Genomic DNA, 21327 nt, shown 5'->3' with positions numbered 1-21327 from the left:
TTCTTTACTGGGAACACCAAAGCTGGCATTCATAATTCCATGAATGGATAATGTTGAAGGTACTAAAGTAATGAGTTGGTTCATATAATTCTTGATACATTTTCAGTGAATTCTACTCATTTATCAGCAAGCCAATAACCATCTGCATTGCAGGTCTATCACAAAGCAGTATTTCAGTCAGTTCCAGATCAAGTTGTTAGAATGGTCCACTAACTTACTGGATTGTAATCCCATGCAGAAATATAAAAGCCTGTTTTATTTTGAATCTGCACATTAACTGTATCCAAAGGAAAACTAATTAATTGCAACCTTAATTTTCTTAATAATATTTATTATCGCTTGAATAGAAAACATTATTAAGGAAAATGGAGATTTTCTTTTAATACAGTGCAAAATATAGATTTCCTCTATAAGAAACTTGAATGAAAATTATCAACACGAAAATGTACACAGGGAGCTTTTTCTCAGAGGTTAAATAAACTTGGAAATGTGAATGTAGATGAAAAATGAAGGCACTACGTCAAAACAACTAAAGTTGGTGGTGGGCATGATCTTTTGATAGAAGATCAAAGATTTCATCACATAATGGTTTGTCATGCTGAAAGTGTAACGACTATAAAAAAAACCCAGCAAATGTGAAGTGTGCTTTATTATTATTAAAATGAACAACCACCAAACTTAATAACCTTTCATTGAACCTAAGTTTAATCCAAATCTCATGTGACAAATACTAGATGTTCAGCAGTGACTGATTCAATTCCCCAGTTAAAATATTTCTAGGCGAAAAAAGTTGTTATAGCTACCAACCTTGAAATATGAAAAATCCAGAAGTTTTCATGCTGTGCTTCTTCAGGAGGACTCCAAATTTACAAATATTATTTAATAATACCTATGTGTTATTAAACTAATCATGACAAGATTTTGATATAAAATGCATTAACATAAAATTTATTTTATTAAATTTTAATTTCACATCAAATTATGTATTTTAATTTATTTAACCCTTTCTGGCACAGTCTGCCAAAAACATTGCCATTGGACACACAGAAAAAGTGAATGGAAACATTACTTTTAACCTTCTTTATTAATACTAGATGTCATCACAACACAAACCAGTCCATACATTTCAGCCACGTTTAGTTTTTAAAGACCCTCATTTTTCAAAGAAACTTCCAGATTTTTTTAGAACACAAAAGGAATAGTTTGAAAAGAAATTTCGATGTTATTTTCTTGGCTGTATGCTGATCTCTTAATTCTATATTAGTTTTAAATTTTTAACTTGAAATCTTGACTAAAATTAAACAACAAACATCTGGTGTGCCCAGAGTGGGATCACTGAAACAATAGATCAATAACTGCATTGCTGTTTCACTGATGAATTTTCTTCATGAGCTCATCTAAAATAGAAAGGTGGGAGCATGGCTGTTTTATTTTCTGTATTTGAGGGGAGGGTTGTTGTTTGGGGTGGAGGTTTCATTATTTTGGGGTGTTATTCTAAAGCTCAGGGGTAATTTTATTAGTCAGGTCTTTGATTTTTTACTACAGCAGTTCTTTTTTTCCCCCACTGTTTTTGTTGAACATAGTTTTTTTAGCTTGACGTTTTCATAGTTTTGAGTTGTAGATGTTTATTTAATTTTATTTAATTTTAGTTTAGATTTTTTTAATTGTAGATATAATATTGGTTTATTTTTTCTGATTTTTAATTAATTTGCAAATGGACCAGAGAGGGCTTTTTTTCATTTATACACAAGTAATCATCATATAACCAAGAAGTGCCTTTGGGGGGCATGTAGAATAGAAAGCCTCCCCGTTCTGCACCCTGGGTAATGCTAAATCTGCTAAGGCAATCAAAATCTAGTGTTTTCTAATCATAGGCAAAATTGTTTACTCTAATATCCACTATGTAACCTAGGGTTTACCAAGTTTGATTGGTGTAATTGTGTCTCTCGATTTAAAGATTTTCTCATTCTGTTGGTTTATGTTGATGACATTGTTATGTTCGGAAAAAGTAAAGTTCAGGCTAAAAGGATATTAAAAGTTCTAGTGTTCACATTTTGATTTGAAAATTTTGGGTAAAACAAGAAAGCTCTTGGGGTGTAGAATTTGAATATGAGAACAATAGTGTCCTAATTCATCAGCAATTATATATAGAAGACATAGTTAATCGATTCCAAGTCTTTTAAAATAGAAATTACTTCCCTTCCAATAGTTAAAGGTGTGAAATACTCAAAGTCTCAAAGTTCCAGTATACAAGAAGAAATGACCGAGATGATAAATTATCCTTATAGAAAGGTTTTAGGATGCCTCTCGTTTCTTTGCAATCGTACTCGTCCTGATATAGCCTATGCTGTTAATATATTTTCTCAGTTTCAAAGTAATCCTGGTAAATTTCACTGGGAAGGATTACTTAAACTTTTAGGATACGTTTCAAATACCAGACACTACAAACTTAAACTGGTATGCAAGGAACTGAAGCTCAATATATATTCAGATTCGGATTTTGCTTCAAGCAGAGATGATATAGTGTCCGCTTTTTGGGAGAATCACCTGTATCTTGGCATACATTTAAAAAAGGGGAGTGAGTTTGTCTACTATGGAGGCTGAATTTATTTCCATGACTGAATCAGCAAAAGAATTGGTTTGGTTTAAAAACATTTTGGATGAATGCATTTAGTTTAAAATTGCAAGTAACTATGTTTCAAAACCAGTATAGTTTGCGGATAACATGCCTGCTATAAGTTTTACAAAATCACCCATAGAAAACTCAAGAACGAAACATATAGATGTAAAGCTATTCTTCATTCGTGATCTACTGAACAGGGAAATTTTTTATCTAAAATATGTTCCAAGCAAAGATAATCTGGCTGATCCCATCACAAAACCACTGACTAAACATAATAAGATTTTGTGGAGCAATTTTCTTATGAAATTTATTTATTTAACTTGAAATTAAGAGTTTTGTTTAGACGTTTCAATTTTTTACTCTTTTGGACTATACCATTGAAGAAAAAAAATATATGTTGTAAGTTATATTATGATGAATATTGTGATAATGTAAAATTGTATAGAATGAATGTTGTGTGATTGACCAGGGCACTGGGCAAATGTATTGAATGTATGATCATACATATGTCTTTGTATTGTTTCGTATCATGATGGACTTTTGTATTAAAGTAGAACTTTGAAAAATGGGATAAGAAGTGCACTTCGTCCCCAAAGGAAACAAATTTCTTTAAAAAAAAAAAAAAAAAAATTTTTTTTTTGAATTGAGTGGAGTTGTGTGTTGTTACATTTATATTTATTTAATCTTGTTTTGAATTTTATAAAAATACTGGCATTAAGTTTTTTGTTTTTATTTCAGGTCGGAGGTGATGATGTGGGGGGCATTTGTTGAAAATATGACTTGTGAAAACTTCTATTATGAAAACTTCTGTAACACTTTTTCTCTTTCTAAATATCAAATGATGTAAACAAAATGATGTAAAAACGAAACTCGAGGTTACATCATCTGGAAAGTTGAGTCATGCCGGCAGCTGATTGGCTGCCGTGAGATGACATCATGCCTACTTCATGTATAAATATCTCACATCGCTCTGGCTTAGTACTTTTTGTTCCTGTTTCTATTGCTCCTGGTATGCTCACTGGAAGACATTACTGCGATAAGTGTCATCCAGCAATAAGTACCGTGGTTCTGGGCCCTGATGGTTTTTCCTGGATTCTGCAAAGCGGCGATGATGTGAGCAACTGCCATGGGCTACTCCATGGTTCGGCAGCGATACATCTCAAGTTGTGGTTCCCGGTGGTCAACTGCCGTGGACGGCATCCTGTTTCCAAAGTTAAGTGATGTCAAATTTCAGGTTGTGGTTTCCGGTGAGCAACTGCTGAAGACAGCATCCTTAGCACAAGTGTTTTTCAGGTCTAGCGGCGATGTTTTCCCAAGCTGTGATTTCCCGTGAGCAACTGCAGTCAGCGGCTTTTACCAATTCAAGTGCATTCAAGGTTTAATTTAATTTTTCAGGTGCCTTCTTGGCCAAAAGCAGAGACCTTTTTAGTAAAGAAAAATTCAAATTAATCGCATAGTTTTGTTCTGTATTTTTTGCATACTGAATGCCAGTATTCATACATCAGGTAATATATTTACTGTATCATTAATAGTGTAATATTCTTTAAAGGAAAAACCCTTGGGGTTAATGAATAGTTAGCTAAGTGTAATTTTTGACAATGATTATGTTACACTCTTTAAGTTTCTGGTATTGATCAAATTTATTTATTTTATTTTTATTTTTTATATACGTATATTGTTAATAAATTGGTTATGTTTATAAAAAAAACTTTTGTCTTCTATGCCTTCTATTGGGTTGGAGGGAAAGTTCTGTCGTATTTTAAAGAAAATATTTGAATTCATTTATAAAAATATGTGTTTAATATTAATCAATTATATATGCTCCGTTATTTGTTACAACCTGTTGCCATCTTCCAAGTAACCTGTAAATTCCTGTTTTGTAGAAGTTCTCATCCATGGAGTTAAAATAGTCAGCAACTGCCTTAGAAACACTTTCAAAAGACTTGAATTTTTTCCCGTTAGATAATTTTGCAGAGATCTGAACAGGTAATAATCAGAGGGTGCAATGTCAGGTGAATACGGGGGGTGACTAAGGATTTCCCATCCTAATGCATTCAGTTTTTGTAGTGTCACCACTGCAGTATGCGGGCGAGCATTATCGTGATGGAATACTATTCCTTTTCTGAACGCTAATGCTGGCCTTTTTCTTTGATAGCTGCATTCAATTTATCCAGCTGATTGCAGTACAGATCCGCGTTGATGTTTTTTCCCTGTTTCAGCAACTCGTAATACACTGGACCTTTCCTGTCCCACCACAAACAAAGCAGTACTTGTCGTTGATGGATACTTGGTTTTGGAACTGTTGCTGATGATGTTCCTGGTTTGCAGTAAGATTTTTTTCTTTTAATATTCTCATAAAGAATCCACTTTTCATCTCCAGTAACCAGCCTGTCCAAAAACGGCTCCACATTGTGTCTAATCAGATGTGATGAACATATTCTTACACGATCAGACAAATTCTTTTCCGTTAATTCATGTGGAACCCAAACACTTTGCTTTAACACAAACCCAAGTGATTTAATGTGATCTCCAACAGTTGTATGATGAATGCCAAACTCTTCTGCAATTTCTCGACTTGTTAAATGTGGATTATTTTCCAACATGGATCGCAAAACATCATTATCAATCTTGGATAATCGTCTAGATCGAACACTTTCTTTGAGGCTCAGGTCCCCGGAACGAAATTTGCTAAACCATCTTTGACAAGTACGAACATTTACAATATCTTTTCCAAATACCGCACATAAATTTTTACATGCAACAGATGCGTTGCTTCCTTTTTGGAATTCATGTAAAATGCAGTGTCGTAAATGCACTTTATCTACCGACATGTTTTTCCCTTTAAATATTACAAGTAAATGATGAACGGTAAAAAAGGGCACCTTTTATATTATACAGCAGCTAAAAAAAACAAAAAAAAAATCCGATTGACTCACTAGCCAGATGTTTTTTTTTTATTTACAAGAAAAATCACCTGCCTATTTAAAATACGACAGAACTTTCCCTTCAACCCGATATAAACTTTTGTCTTCTATGTCTTCTATGCCTTTTTAAAACTTTTGTCTTCTATGCCTGCACAATTTATAATCTTAGGGAGCTTCTATTGCTATTTCTGCTAAATGTATTTATAACTTTAAACTTTGCTTTTGCATCAACAGCAACAATGGCTGTAATTTGGCTGGGCACTGAATTTAACCAAGCTTGGATGACAGATCCAGGGCCCACAACCACTGAAATCCTGCATGGCATTCAAGTATGACCTTTCTGGACCCATTGATTCCATATTCACCTGACTGTCATGATATTAATGTGAGCGAAATGTTACAATATGATAAACCACAATCCCAATAGCCATGATCCTGAAGTGGTCGAATTCTAACATGTGTTGGTAATAGTTTCTCCTTCTTACATAAGGCATAACATGACCTTCACACAAACAACTAATGTTCAGATTTGATTTCTAAATGAGAAACTCACTGTACAGTCTTCGCATTTATACATACATAATGTAGATAGCGCTACTCATACCTGCTTCATGTGCATGCACTGGAATGCTAATCATTTGCATATCCCAGCATGTAGTACTTTTCACTCAAATCTGGCATTTGATGCATGTCACCTTTATGATAAAGCAAGTTTAATGGCCAGCAATATATATTTATAATTATGCTACTATAATCTTTCAATAAAGTAAAAGTTCAACAGAATTACAGAGCACAGACCAAAATCTGCATGTCCAATAACCACAATGATCTAATAACAGGACCTCCAAACTACCCACCCACCCGAAAAAAATCACAAAAAAAAATGGATAAAAGCATATCTGTCTCAAAATTATGCAAAAGGTTATGACATTGAAAAGTCAACATTATACGATAATAAAAAACAGAAAAAGGTACCTTTTGACTTTTTGTGGATTTTGACATCCTACTCATAATAAACAACAGAAAAATAATTCATAATACTAAAAGTAATGATCATGATGAACTGACAACTGAACATTGGTGAGACAGCATTGCAGTGAAGGCATGCTTTTGGTGAGCAAGATACTAAAGGCTTAAGCCAAAATATTTCTTGAGAAAATGGACTCAAAAACTAAATGCACATATTCAAGGGGTTGGTTAACCAAGTTTAAAAATTGACATGATGTAAGACATTTTAAAATTTCAGGCAAAATTAGTGAAGCAGCAGACTAATTTGTAGATGAATTAATCGAACTCATTAATAGCTAACATTTACCTACAAAACAAATTTATAACACTAACAAAAACAGTCTTTTTCTGGCAATATGTGCCCTGAAATACCTTGGTGACTTCTGCAGACTGGTTTGGAGGTCCCAACTGGTGCAGAGATTTCAAAGCAAGACCTTACAATTTTTACGTATGCAAATGCTGCAGGAATGCACAGTTGTAAACTACTCTTGTCGGGAGGGGGGGAACATAACCTTGTTCATTTAAAAGAGTGACAATTTCTCCAATTATCTAGTTTAAATAAATTAGCATGGATGATATAAAATGACCCATTTGAAAATCATTGCATACCCCAGGCTCAACAACATTTTGAACCATTTGGTTTACTGATGGAAAAAAAATGTCCTGATTTGACACTGTTCGGCTCGCACCTCATTTAAAAGTGTTAGTAAAAGGTAACATCTTCATCATTCTCCCTTCAAATTATACATCTATTTATCAGTGATAGATTGCATCCATGTATAGATGGGATGTCCATGTGTAGAGGATGGGAGGATGTATCTGCAGATATTTTTTAAAATGCTTGTCATAATTTATAGCCAGCTACAGTTTTTAATGTTGATGATTATCATAGCCGCAGATTTAATGGTTTTGGGATATCATAAATAAAAGGTAAAATTTTCCAGTGAATTGAATTTCTCAAGAAATTTGGAGAAGCAAAATCCAGAGTATGATTTTCAATTCAGAAAATATCTCTACCAATAGGAGAAAAAGTGACAGAGAGGTTGATAATGAACAGATTTTGATTGACAGTTTAAACGGATATTTTGTACATAGCAGTAATAGAAATAGAACAATAGAACTTTCTAACTAAACAAGAAACTGCCAGTCTTTAAAATTAAAGAGAAAATAATAGCACAAAACTTACATTGAAAAAAAAAAATGTTTAATAAAACAAATATTCAGCCTTCTTCTTTTTTAGTTAACATTTACACCTTTAAGGTCATAAATGTTTCATTGTTTTATTTAAAAAAAAAAAAAAAAAAAAAAAAAAAAAAAAACAAGAAACTACTTCACATTTTATACTTGTTATCTTACTTTGTTTAAACAGATGATCTAAAGTTTGCAATCAACAAAATCCCCATGATTCTGAATCGCAAGGGATATTTACTGTTTCTTATAGCAGAATTTTCTACTTCACTCCAGATAAAATTTTAGAAAGTTCTGCACTAACTAAATATATATGTATTTCACAGTAAATGGCAAAAATCTATTAAAACACTAGCTTATTAACAAAAGAGAAGAGATTCCATGCGGATTTCAGAACTTTGCATTTGTACTGATACAGCTAGATATTGCTAAGATTATTAGTAAATTGCCTTTACTGTAGTTTTTAAAGAGCCCATTCTGACAAAATTGCCAACCTTATTCTGTCTGCTATGGGACTTCATTTAGAAAAAAGGGTTACTTATTCTGCCAGACATTATATTATATACAATCGAATCTTCAAAAATAAAACAATATTTTTATGACATGGATATGAAATAGTTCATGACTTTAAGACAATAATTTTAAATTATTGTACATAAAAATTATGAATCCCAGAACCGTGTCATTTAATATAAGAGTTCCTTATCCTTCCTACATTACCTGCAAAAATATTATGTAGTCTAATCAGAAGTAAGAAAAGGCTTGGAAATATCCCCATCTTCATAGGCAATGAAATGTTTAATGTCCTGCAAAAAATTAATAAATTAAATTTACAACTTGATAGTTAAAACATATTGACACTCTTGAACAGTACTATGTAATACAGCAAATATAAACAATTAAAATTCACTGGCAAAACAATTTCTATTTAAACTATTTCAGCAACTTTCTACTGATATTTACAATATTATTACTACTTTAGAAGTTGAAGCATACAAATATTTCACAACGCAAAGATACTCTTCTACGTATTACTGCCACAAAAGATAGAAATCCACAATTCCCATCATGCCATGAAAAATCAATTCATGTTTTAGAGGAGAGATTTAGTTACTAAGATTCTCCCTTCCATAAACAGAGAAACCAACATATCTCTATGAAACATTCTACTTTATTTTACAGATAGAACATTTCACCAGTCTGCAGAAGAGTACCAAGGGATCTACTATCTACAGGCGAACAACATATATAACTAACTACTATGGCCACAATTTAGAGACCATTTTAGATATTCATATAATATTTGCTTTAAACCAAAGATGAAGAAAAATATGTTTTTTCTACTCAGAAAGAAAAGTAAAATTACTATAATGAGTGACATAAAATGAACACCAAACTGAACAGTAAAATAGTTTCTGTGAATAAGATTAAATATTATGTTACCTCCTGTGTTAGATACACCTGTGATTCAATACACCTAAAATCTACACTAAAACAAATACATAACACTGGAAAATTTACAATTAGTAAAAGATAAAATGAAGCTAATATTTTATTCACGATATAATGAATTATTTATTATAATACAATTAAATAAACAGAAAACTCTTAGTTTTATATTCAGCTTCCATTCAATGATAGTTCAGTTTACAACTATTCAGACTTAACCTGTTTATGCATTAAGAAAAAATAAGAAAATTTAAATATAAAAAACAAAATTTTAATTTTGTCAAATGGAAATCTGTAAAGGTTACTGCAACCTTGTGACAACTGCCACCCATAATCATGAGCACTGCAAACAAATACAAGTTACAGGAGTAAGTGCTACAACATTGAGTTACTCAAGAAGTAAATTTACTGAGGAATGGGAAAAGTTACTAACAGTTCACACAGAATATAAACAGGAGCGCTGTTTGAGGTAAAAATTTTGATTAAAGCAAAAAGCAATTTTGAAGAAATGAAGAAGGATGAAGGCAACAGTTAAGACATTTTTGGTACTTAATGTATTATCACATAAATCATGAAACAATACAATTTAGCGCCAATTATGGATGAGCATGATGTCATAGCACATTCATAACATCAGCGTTTTCGTTTCATGTAAACTCGATCGATTCTCAATAAACCATCTTTTGTTTTTATGAACAAAAATATAAATTAACAGTTACTGCTGTTTTTCTTGAATTTTGAAAAAATGATTAAAATTTGGAGAATAGCAAACAGTTGATTCTTTTCAAAATTATGTGATCCTACTATGAAAAGAAGTGCGTATAAATGGACACATTGTTAGATGAATATCGCAGAGAAAACAGTAACAGACTGGTACAATATCTTTAGGAAGTTTGTACTTTTAGCTTTCTATACAGTGTTCCTGGCAAAATTGGCCTAATAACGCAGTAGAAATCGATAAACGCATTTCTATAAAGTTTTTTTTAAAAAAAAGTAGATTGAATACTCATTATGAAATAAAGAGGTATAAATTCCTTCAGAATTCCACAAGAATGATTAGTGTAGCTTTGACAGAGTCTCTGTCAACATTTATGGTTCCATGGTAGCCAACTCTCAGGATCAACAAGGATAGTACATTTTTACAGGATAGTACCCATATTTTAGGTCATAAAGGGTGATTTGCATATTAGATGCAGCTCAGTAATGTTCTGTTAAAATAAGATGTTAGACTGCAACTGTAAATACTGACTCTTTCTATTTTAAATTTACAAGCTCCTATATCATTTCCTAAACAGAACTGGCAATGCCTGGGAAAAAAGTAACTCAAGTTTAAATAATGCATTAGTTCCATTTTATCAAATTCTCAATGCAAGAAAAAGCAAAGACACAGCAAAAGTTTATTTCTTAATAGAAAGGTCCAAAGGTTTCTCTCTTATCTTCAGATAACACATCATCCTCTCCTTTCATCATCAGATAAGCCTCAGCCACAGAAATCTTAATGCCAGTCAAGTCTCATCTAATGTTACTACTGAAGAAAAATCTGTAGGATGGTGTTTCAGATTGCAGTCAGCATTTAAGTAGAGCTATTAATACTAATTAAGTTATTTATTACTTTATGTTACTTTAATATAAAAATAAATATTTTGAAATAATTTTATCTGGAAAACAAATTAAATATGGTTTAATTAAAGAAAAACTACATATTTTTTAATCTGTACACCATATTCCTCTCTCCACTCCACTTACATTCTTATAATAGGTTTATTTTGTGATTTAATATGCCATTACAAGAATGCAATACCATCAAAACATAAGGGCTGACTTTATTTATTAGAATAATTTATACTTTTTCCCAAATTATTAAGCTAGGTGAACTATAAATTTAGTGACAATTGTCACATATTCTGCACTGTTAAAAACATATATTGTGTTTCTTCAGTTCTATGATGCATCTCATAATTTCAGTTCCATCCATTTAAAGGCATACAATTGCATTTAAATCTACTTTAAATTACTACAATAATATTTTGCTACTAAAAAAGGAATTATACTATTACAAAAAGCTATTAAAATGCTTTCAGCTTTAAAAAAATAATAAGGCTATTAAAAAAGGAACAACACACTGTATTAGTATTGACTGCCCTTTTAATCCAATACCAAAATGTGAAAAGAAAGAACATGCCATTTAAATAGTAACCCAAAGGCATGATTCTTATAAATATAAAAAATATAAAAATTATAAAAATAACAAATATATACCATAAAAGTATGAAAAGATAAAAAATAGATAAAAATATAAAAATATATATATGTTATTGCAATAGTTTGAAGTCTGGTAAATTCAAGGTTTTACCAAGCCTTTGCAGTAAAACCTAGGAGTTACCAACGCCTTCCTTTAAAAGCCCGAAACGGGGGATTTAAATCAATCTTGAATAAGCCTGTGCACGCAAATTCTACCATGACATTTTTCTGTTCCTGCCCCTCCTCATTTGTGCCATTTGATGTCTAGCTTCAAGTGAATTCAAACAAGTGCATGTGGTTACGATCTAAAATAGAAGCAGTTTGTTTCCATTTTAACATATTTTGCTGAAAGGAAATGAGTGATGTTATGCGGAAAAAGTTTTACAACATTTTGTCAGACTCTGTAAAATATAAGCACGATAATATAACAAATGAGAAATGCACTTCTCTAATAAATGAAATGAAAGCAGCAAAATGTGTGAAGGAGAAACAAACAGCTCATTACAGAAGGTTTAAACACTACCAATATTCTAAATACTGTAGGAGAGGCCAAACTTACAGCACCACTATCAACAGAAATCCTGTATTGTTATAACTGATGAAGTCTTCAATGTCATACACGACGATCATACCCCATTTGGTCATTTTGGAAGAACCTGTATGACTGAGGAACTGAATAGCAAAATACAAGAATGTAACAGCAAAATCTATTGTCACAATTTGAGACTATTATGTGAGCCATGTCAGAAAAAAAAAAGTGAAAAAGGGGGCTAGTAATCAACCAACTGTGTACAGCAAAATGAATTCTTGAGGCCAAGTCAACTTAACAGATATGCAGTCCTGAGTATGAAATTCACTTTAGCATATCAAGATCATCTTACAAAATTCACCTTACTCCCAAGTTTACACAGTAAAAGAGCTGATGAAATAGCATATCGCCTTCTGAATATTTTCACAACTTTTGGAGTCTTGAACGTTCTTCATTCTGACAATGGGAGGGAATTTAGCAACCAAATCATAAACAATTTATTTGAAATGTGGAGTGATATAAAAACTGATGAGGACTTAGAAAAATATTATAAACATTATGCATAGTTATGCAGAAGATGAAGGCACTAACTCGAATCAAAAGTTGATTTAGAATTGCAAGATAATACACGTGAAAGAGAATCATGCATAACAATGGAAGTAGATACTGAAGTTAAAATTGAAGAAATATATATATATGCTCTGACACACCGGGTGTGATTATCAACAAAGTTCAAAATGTGAAAGTGTTTTGAGAGAGAGCTAAGGAAGGACTTGAGAAGCAGGTAAAAGAGATGAATATTGTGTCTATTAAAAACCTTCCAAAAAACCTATCAGACAAAATGTTAAAATAAAAACACCTGATATTGATAGATTGAAAATAGATCCAAAATCAGTAATAGCCATTATTACAGATACTAAGATGGCAAGTTTTATGTTCTTAGTACTAAGTTTGGTAAATTAAAATCATTGTGCAGAAAAAACCAGTTTACCTTTTGCAAAGAAAATTTTTTAAACGTCAAAGAAGTTGGAACAGAAGAAATAAGTGTATGCGAAGTAGTAAAAAACTTTCTTTAGTTACGGGACAAAAGACTCAGAAAACACAACTGTTCAAAGAAGTGTACTACGAAGATGTATTTGAGCAAATCTGCTGATCTACTTTGTAATTCAAAATGCCATAACTGTCAACCTTGTTGTAGCAGGTAGTAAGAAGTAGTAAAGTAGTAAAGAACAACATACTATATTTTTCTCTTTTTTTTTTTTTTTTTTTTTTTTTTTTTTATTTCATATTAACTTTCATTTTTTTTCCTGAGCTATCAATTTAATTTTCTCAACTACTACTAAAATTATTTAAAAAAATTATTGAAATCTTTTCAATAGTTATTGAGAAAATTGTGAATTAGTTCACTTTTTTTCACATGGGATCTTATCTGTGAAACAGCATGAATATTGCATTTTTTAATTTTTATTTCATTTAACTCTTTGCAAAATAATTGTAAGACAGTTCCATCAATATAATCATAAATCATACCTTATTTTGATCACTTTTATAATTTATAATATCAATTAAAAAATTAAAGTATGTTTTAAGCTTTTTGGGACAGACTGTATACAGCATATCTGCAAATGGAAAATCCCATCGTAAGTAATCCCTCGTTTCGGGCTTTTACCGGAAAGGATTGGTAACTCCTAGGTTTTTAACGCAAAGGCTTAGTAAAAAGCAAAAATGGAATCATATTAAAGCATACTTCAGACTTTCATCAAGCCACTTAGGTAAAAGCTTTACTATTTTCATCAAGCCACTTAGGTAAAAGCTTTACTATTTTCATCAAGCCACTTAGGTAAAAGCTTTACTATTTTCATAAAGCCACTTAGGTAAAAGCTATACTATTTTCATAAAGCCACTTAGGTAAAAGCTAGGTTTTACGGGTAAAACCTACGATTTACCAGACTTCGGCTTTTTACCAAAACATATATAAGATTACTGCTGCAAATAATTCCTAGAAAGGTGCAAACATTGGAAAATATTAGTTAGTACTGCAAAGCCATGTTTACCTTTTGCTTCACCTAAGACAAAACAAGAAATACGCATCCACATATGCACAAAATATAAAATTAAATATATACAACATATTTCTCATTTACTATATTTTAAGATAACTAACTAAAAAAAATTTTTTTAGCAGAGTAAATAAATTTTAATAGTAATTTTCTTCAATTAAGAAAATAGTACATACTATAATGATTTGCTTTTAGAAAGTGAACACCAGAACATTTATTGATTATTCAGCCAAAATAAAAATTATAATGAAATCATTTGGTACTTTTCAGTTAATGGCACACCAGCGATAACTCTGCAACAAAATGCCAAACATAGTATCCTATTTATTTCATGACAAAAACTGCTTTGCAATTATACCATTGTGAATAAGTGGGAAGAACGAACATCAATCTAGTAATGATCCCTCAGCGATTTTCATCTGCATATTTTTAAATACAGATTTATCTTATTTTGAGGGAAAAATCAATGCAGATTACATGTTTTGGCAGAACAAAATAAACATTAGCAATGCACTGTCCAGTGCTGCCTAAATTAACATTTAATTGAATTCATGCAGCGTCAATTGCACAAGGTGGTGCAAATATTATTCGTGGCACAGTTAAATAAAATCCCCAGTATAATTTGAAATTAATATATAATAAATATAAATCCACAGTGGACTTTTTTGATTGAATTAAATAGTTATCCCTTTCAGAAAGTTGTACACATAGTCAAGAATGCCATTCCTATCTCCAGTAAGATAGCATGCCAACATTACATTTAGTGCAAAGTTGTCCCATTAACCAAAACGTAACAACTCCTGTAAATAACAGTAAAATTCAGATGGTTTTTTTTTTAATTTAATTCTTTTTTGTTTTCAATGTAGCTTCAATAATTTTGAACATTAAAAAATTACACCATATTTATGAATTTCTTTCAAAATATTTAAAACTGTAACTATTTACTTCTGGAAATAATAAAATAAACCTTTTTTGAAATTAAGTACCTGAAATACAATTTTTTCAGCAAACCTTGTGTAAAACTTCAAAATACAGTAAGTGCAGCTTCTACATCTATATCTGTGACAAAGTATTACATCACAGCTGCCAATGTTGAAATATGAAAATTTGAAGGTTTTGCGCTGCTTTGCAATAGCATTTGAAAAGAATTCCAGATTGACTTAAATTCCCTTTGTAATATATGATTTAGGCCGCCCAGACGGTATAGTGGTTAGGGAAGCCTGACTACGATACTGAAGGGCCTGGGTTTGAATCCCGGAGAAGGCATGGTTGCAACTGTCCATCCCTTCGCTACATCTTCTCTTGCGCACTGAGACAATTAGGCCTTTAATTATTTATTATACTAATGTCTACTTCTTGGACATGCTTAGCTGAGTCCTGAATAAATAAATTCTCTCATATACTTAAGGCTTATCGAGAGCTGGTGCCACATTATCTTACTGCCTGATGTAGTCTCTGAGTGTTCTAAATTCTGCTAGCAAGTGCCTCCCTAAGTATTAAATTTTTGCCGCCTCAAAATTTTGGGTCCTAGTGCTTTCCCTAAATTCTAAAAATTTTGTCATCCCTTAATTTTGTTGCTTGTGCTTCTCTAAATTCCAAAAATTTTGTCTTCCCTAAATCATGCTGACCATTTCGGTCATGTGAGCTCTGGTGCCGGTTCTGGGTTTATGCGAATAACAAATCAGTTTTTCTTGATTTAAATAGCACTGAATGTAATCTTTGGGCCTTTGAGTATCATTACCAAAATCTATTTTTAGCGTATGGAAAGAAATTTTTTTGTTAAATTTTTCCTTGTCAACATTTCTTTGTGCATTTATCTTAAATCTGTGAACACCGCCAAGCGTAATGTTTACCATACTTTTCATTATTCAATTACTAATATAAAAAAAAAAAGGTTTAGGCATCTCTGCATGAGTGGTTACACAAGTTGTCGTGGTGATAAACATGCGTTGATGAAAAACAAATATAATAAATCATAATTCGCCAGGTTGTCATCAGAGATATAAAATATTAGTTGGTGTAAAATCAACGACTTTATATATAGGATATTTCGGTTTGAGACGTATACCAAGCAGATATGTAGCTACGGAGTCAAATTATTCAGCACAGAAATTTATGCTAAAATGAACGTTTCTTCAATAACGAGGTATTTTATTTAGTGGCCAAGTGAAATTAAGAATTGGAACTCCCCACGTGCTTTATTTTGGGGGAAAATCAATCAAATGTGCATGCGTATAGCGTACAAAATAAATTTTAAAAAAAAGTTGGTGGCTTTGAGGTCCGGATTTTAGATCCTTCTGGATATTGGATGTCCAGATCTCGGTATTTGTACTGTATTACCTTTTTACAGGAATTTATCTTTATTTCCTATTAAATACAACATCCATTTCTATTACTCCTTTTAAAAACATCATTTATGACAGATTTTGTTATGCCTATGACTAGAAGAATATTTGTGAAAATAAAAACAGATTATTTTGCTAAAGTTTATGAGCTGCTATTGAGTCTGTACAAAGCTCAGATCACATGAATTTATGAATGTTAGAGAAAAAACTTAAGCAGGATGTTAGGGTATTTAATTTTTTAATTTAATAGTTAAAAATACTTTGTTTCTTTGCGTAACACTTATTTTTCTCTCGCGTACCACCAGTTGGGTATCGCTGGTGTAAAGCATTGTGCATCCCTTTAACTTCTGATTGAAGTATTCTAGATCTGCAGAACAGAAGAATACTTCAAGATAAAGCTTATGATCTGTTTGGCTCAGGAAGTCCACAATGCGACTAGCAGCAAATTGAAGAAATTACAGAGGGTGTCTGCACATTTTTAGAATGATTCTGACTTTTTTTTTTTTTTTTTTTTTTTTTTTTTTAAGAAGCAAATGTTTTAGAATTCTGTATGCAGCTCATTATTCAACAAAATGAGAAGTACTGTCTACCACTTTTTAAAATTTATTCTTTTTTCAAAATATGGCATGTAAACAAGCAGTGGATTGAAGGATATGTTTTAGAACTTTCCAAAGAGAAATATTCCTATTCCGCAATTCAAAAACGTGAAATGCACGGTATTAAAATTTTTAAGTGCAAAATAAACAACATTATTAATAGAAAAGAGGAAAGCCATCAATCATTAATGCATATGGAAAGAAGACTGCAAATGAATACTCAAGAAAAGGTATGTACTGTTTCTAAAGCTGAAAGGTCCACCAACAAAGAAAGCTAGGGTCAAAGTGATCGAACTGGCTCACAATCCCAAAAAACCTACAAGACACTCTTACATGTCAAGTGCTTTATAACAAAATATGTATTGTTTTACAAATTTTTTAGAAATGAAAGACTAAAAAATTACATGAAAAATTAAAAATAAAAAGTTTTTGAAAGAAAAGTTTTTAATATGCTTTTAGATATGAAAGACTAAAATATTATAGGAAAAATAAGCTTTTGAAATGAGAACAAAAAAATAAGGAGTCAAAAAAATGAAAAGATTGTGTATTTTGCAAAGGATTCAGAAGAAGCATTTACCCCCCCCCCTGAAAAATATATGGGAATGAATTAGACCTAAAAATGAAAATATTATATGTTTTATAAAAGAGAAAAATATAAAGTTGTTCCATTATTATGCATCAAAACTCTGAAAATAAATAAACCATCATTATACCTTTCATTTTCGATATCATCATCGAAAATCTTTTTTAATGTATTTTTTTGCAAGAAAATTTTTATCTTCTATACCATTAACAATTAATTTCGTGATGCTTGTATCACCATATTTTGTCATAATTTTTTCAAAGATATCAACGGATGTTTACGTAGTGGTAAATCTTTTAATTTCTGAATTTTTTGGCATGATCTAACACTCATTAATTATGAAATATTTTTATAATGATTTTTCAAAAAATCAGTTTTTTTCCCCAAAAGTTATCTTTAGCTTTGTTTGGAGTTGCTTGACTTTTTCCTATAAATTATTATTTTTTATAGATTTTATTAACTTGTTGAATTTATGAAAGCATACATAAATTAACAATACAAACTCAAAATATTTATGTTTTTCATGGAATTCAACTAATTCTTCAAAAACATTAAGCTCTTTCAGAGAGTGAAGAATGAAGAACTGGCAGGATAAAAAACATCAGTTGCTGTGTAGTTTTATTATCATGCTCCTGTCAATTTTTCAAGATGAGAGATACTCTGCTGTTTTCACGAGTTCTTTACCAAACTGTTCAGTTAAACAGTTGCTATGGGCTTATGAATTTGTAAATTCGTCACTTATTATATACAATTAAAATCTTTGGATTACACTTGTTTATATTTTTTTCTTACCAATATTAGCCACACAACTTAGTGAGATCCCTTCAATAATTTTTATACAATATTTATTGCTTAATCCTATTACATGGATTTTCATTTTGCATGCAATACTTACTGAAACTTTCTTTTGAAGAACTTCACAGGACGAAAAAGCATTTGCATAGTTATTACCTTCAATTAACTCAGTTTTCATCATTTGTGTATATGCCATATAGGTCCTGATATTGATGTAGTATGTGATCTGCTGCTTTTAGTTAGTTATTTTTTAGATGGCACCACTAAAATGCTATTTTTAAATATGCAAACATATACAAATAATTAAGAATATTACATAAAAATTATTACATTAACTAATTTAATAACTGATTAAATTTTTAATCATATTAGATTTAAATTTCTTCTAATTTTACAGGTCAAAAAGAAAAGGGTCATTTTTATGAGTCATTCTACCATATACATTATGAATGTTCAAAAATAGACATCACTTTTATTAACCCTTATGTTCTAGATGGAACTGCTTTTGCAGGCATTGCAGACCTACATTTTCCCTTTTTCTACTATCTACACACTAGCTAGACTTTAGATGACGGGCCATTATCACCCAGTTGCAAAACTTTGCCAAATCTAGCAACACTGCATTTTTAATGAATAATTGCATTCATTATTTCCATCAAGCTGTAAAAACTGCTGCGGTTTAGGATGACCGTTTATACTATTTAACCAGGATTTTTAAATATTCATCCTTTTACTGTGTTTCTTGTGGATAATTGTGTGAGCAAAATGGCAAGCATCAAACGAGTTGAACATATGGGTTTTACTTATCTAATTCAATTGCAAGATAAAGGTGAAAGGCATGTCATAGAATTATGCATGGATTTTGGCTTGATTTCGAATGTATATGACTGTCCTGTGTGCGAGAATAGTATTAAATTAGTTGAAAGAAGAGATAGGGAAGATTTCTGTGAATGGTGGTGTCATGTGTCTGGTCCTTCCAAGCACGAGGTCAAAAGGACTGTGAGAAAGGGCTCTTAGTTTTCCAAGGGACAAATTAGTCTGATCCCTTCAACTCTAACATTTGTGGAGTCAGAAATGCTTGTGAGAGAATGACCTACTCAGAGGACCCAGAAGTGTGGCTGAAGTTGATGAAAGTTATTTTGGAAAAAGAAAGTATCATCATGGAAGGTAAACGGGTGTTTATAGGTATTCAAAGTGAATCAAGCTAATGTTTTTTCTGCATGGTTGAGAAGTGATCGAAAGAATGCCTGTTGAAGCATATAATCACTACTCAAAATAATTTGGGGACACTGTGAATTCAGTACGAAATAACCAAACAATCGACTTTTTTTAACAAAAATGAAATAGAAGAGGTTAAAAAGGAAAATTATAAATGTTTACAAAATTGGGAACATGCAAATTTTCTCTGTGACATCGAAAACTATGCATTTTAGATAAAGACTGAAAAGTAACCTGCAGTATTCCTTCTGGAGGAGGAGATTAAAAACAATGGTTAGTCTTTATTTTAGGTTGCCCCTTGAATTATCGGCAAGTTGTTGTTTCATTTTATCGCCAAATTGTTGTTTTATTTATGGCAACTTGAGTAGTTGAATGTTATGGATACCCTATTATGACGCGATTGCGGTGAATTTGAATGATGGGAAAAATATTTATAAGGACTTATTTCTGCATTGGATGTCAGTTAGGAAGAACGTTGCTTATTTTGCGCTGTACACTGTAAAATGGCTGTATGTATTTGGAATGAAAGGGAGGAAAAGGCATTAATTGACTGGTGTGTAAATGAAGGTTTACTTAGTAGTCATTATAAGTGTCCTGTTCATACCAACGACTTCACATAACAGGTAGACGGCTCACCCACAGAGAATTCGTCTGCTAGGGTGTCTCCAACATATACCATGTGACTTATGCTCTTGGCACTCTTGGTGAGTGATAGCTTAGGCTGTTCATCGCCAGTTTGGCGCGTTTTTGATATGGCAGGTGGTGCTTTTTATTTCTGTTTGCTGGCAGTCGGCAGACAACAGCCTCGAATTAGGTTATTCGATTTTTTACAATTATTTTTAGATATAACTTAACCCCTTTTTTCCTGAATATTTTATCTATATTTTAATAATGGCTTTAAATTATTTGCACCATTGTTTAAGATGTTTAGGTTAAATAATTTTAGAAAGAAAATCTAAAATAAATAATAAAAATTTGAGAGGGAAACTTTAATTTTGAATAACATTTAAAATTTAATTGCACTACTGTTATAATATTTGAGAAGGTAAAAAAATCTCGTTTATTTTTAATGCATTGCATCCTAAAGAGAAAAAGAAAATAACATTGTAATATATGTATTTATGCAATTCATGAAATATATACTTACAGACTGTTGACTTTCAGCTGGAACTATAAACTATTACTGTCCAAACTTATGATACATAAAGATAAATTATACTGAAATCTTATTACAGAAAAATATTTTACTTCCTTATATTTAAGTAAACATAATTTTACTTAATTTAAAGTCATAAATAGGTTTTGGAACAATTTCATTTACCTTTGACCTTTCAGTGTTACCAATAGTACTTGCTTTCTGGAAATTTACGATAGTAAAGAAAATTTTTATTTTTAAAAAGATCTTTCACTGATTGTAAATGCCCATTTTTTTCAGTTACTTGCACATTAAAGTGCTTGTAAACTTAGCAATGTCCAGAAAATAATTTCATGCAATTTTGGAAGCTACTGCCTTAACTGTATGCTGCTTATACATTAAATTTAGTAAGATTTCATATTTTGCACATAAGTTGTAAAATGTACATTTCCAAAATAATATTTTCTTTCTGAATTATAAATTCAAACATGACAATATATATTCTATTTTATTACTGTATCCCAATTAAATAAACGCATTACGAAAGTGTGCATTTAAATATAGTATTTACTATAAAGTAAGTGGATTTAAGTGGATTAATGCTATTTTTTATTTATTTAAATTATTTTTTCT

At 31.2% G+C, this 21327-nt stretch overlaps 1 protein-coding gene across 3 annotated transcripts in view; it reads right to left on the bottom strand.

Annotated features, from left to right (window-relative positions):
- LOC118187912 (dyslexia-associated protein KIAA0319-like protein) overlaps nucleotides 1-21327 on the bottom strand; it is a 268310-nt gene that overhangs the window by 225056 nt on the left and 21927 nt on the right. For all 3 annotated transcript variants that reach the window (XM_085809395.1, XM_085809397.1, XM_085809396.1), the window contains exon 2: nucleotides 8464-8549. In XM_085809395.1, the coding sequence (XP_085665521.1) occupies nucleotides 8464-8549 (86 nt within the window). The remainder of the gene's footprint in view (nucleotides 1-8463; nucleotides 8550-21327) is intronic.

Source organism: Stegodyphus dumicola, chromosome X2, assembly GCF_044657685.1.
Source record: "Stegodyphus dumicola isolate Sdum_Otavi_A_Nest chromosome X2, ASM4465768v1".
In the NCBI taxonomy this organism is placed as follows: Eukaryota; Metazoa; Arthropoda; class Arachnida; order Araneae; family Eresidae; genus Stegodyphus; species Stegodyphus dumicola.
This window is presented reverse-complemented; position numbering and strand designations above follow the sequence as displayed.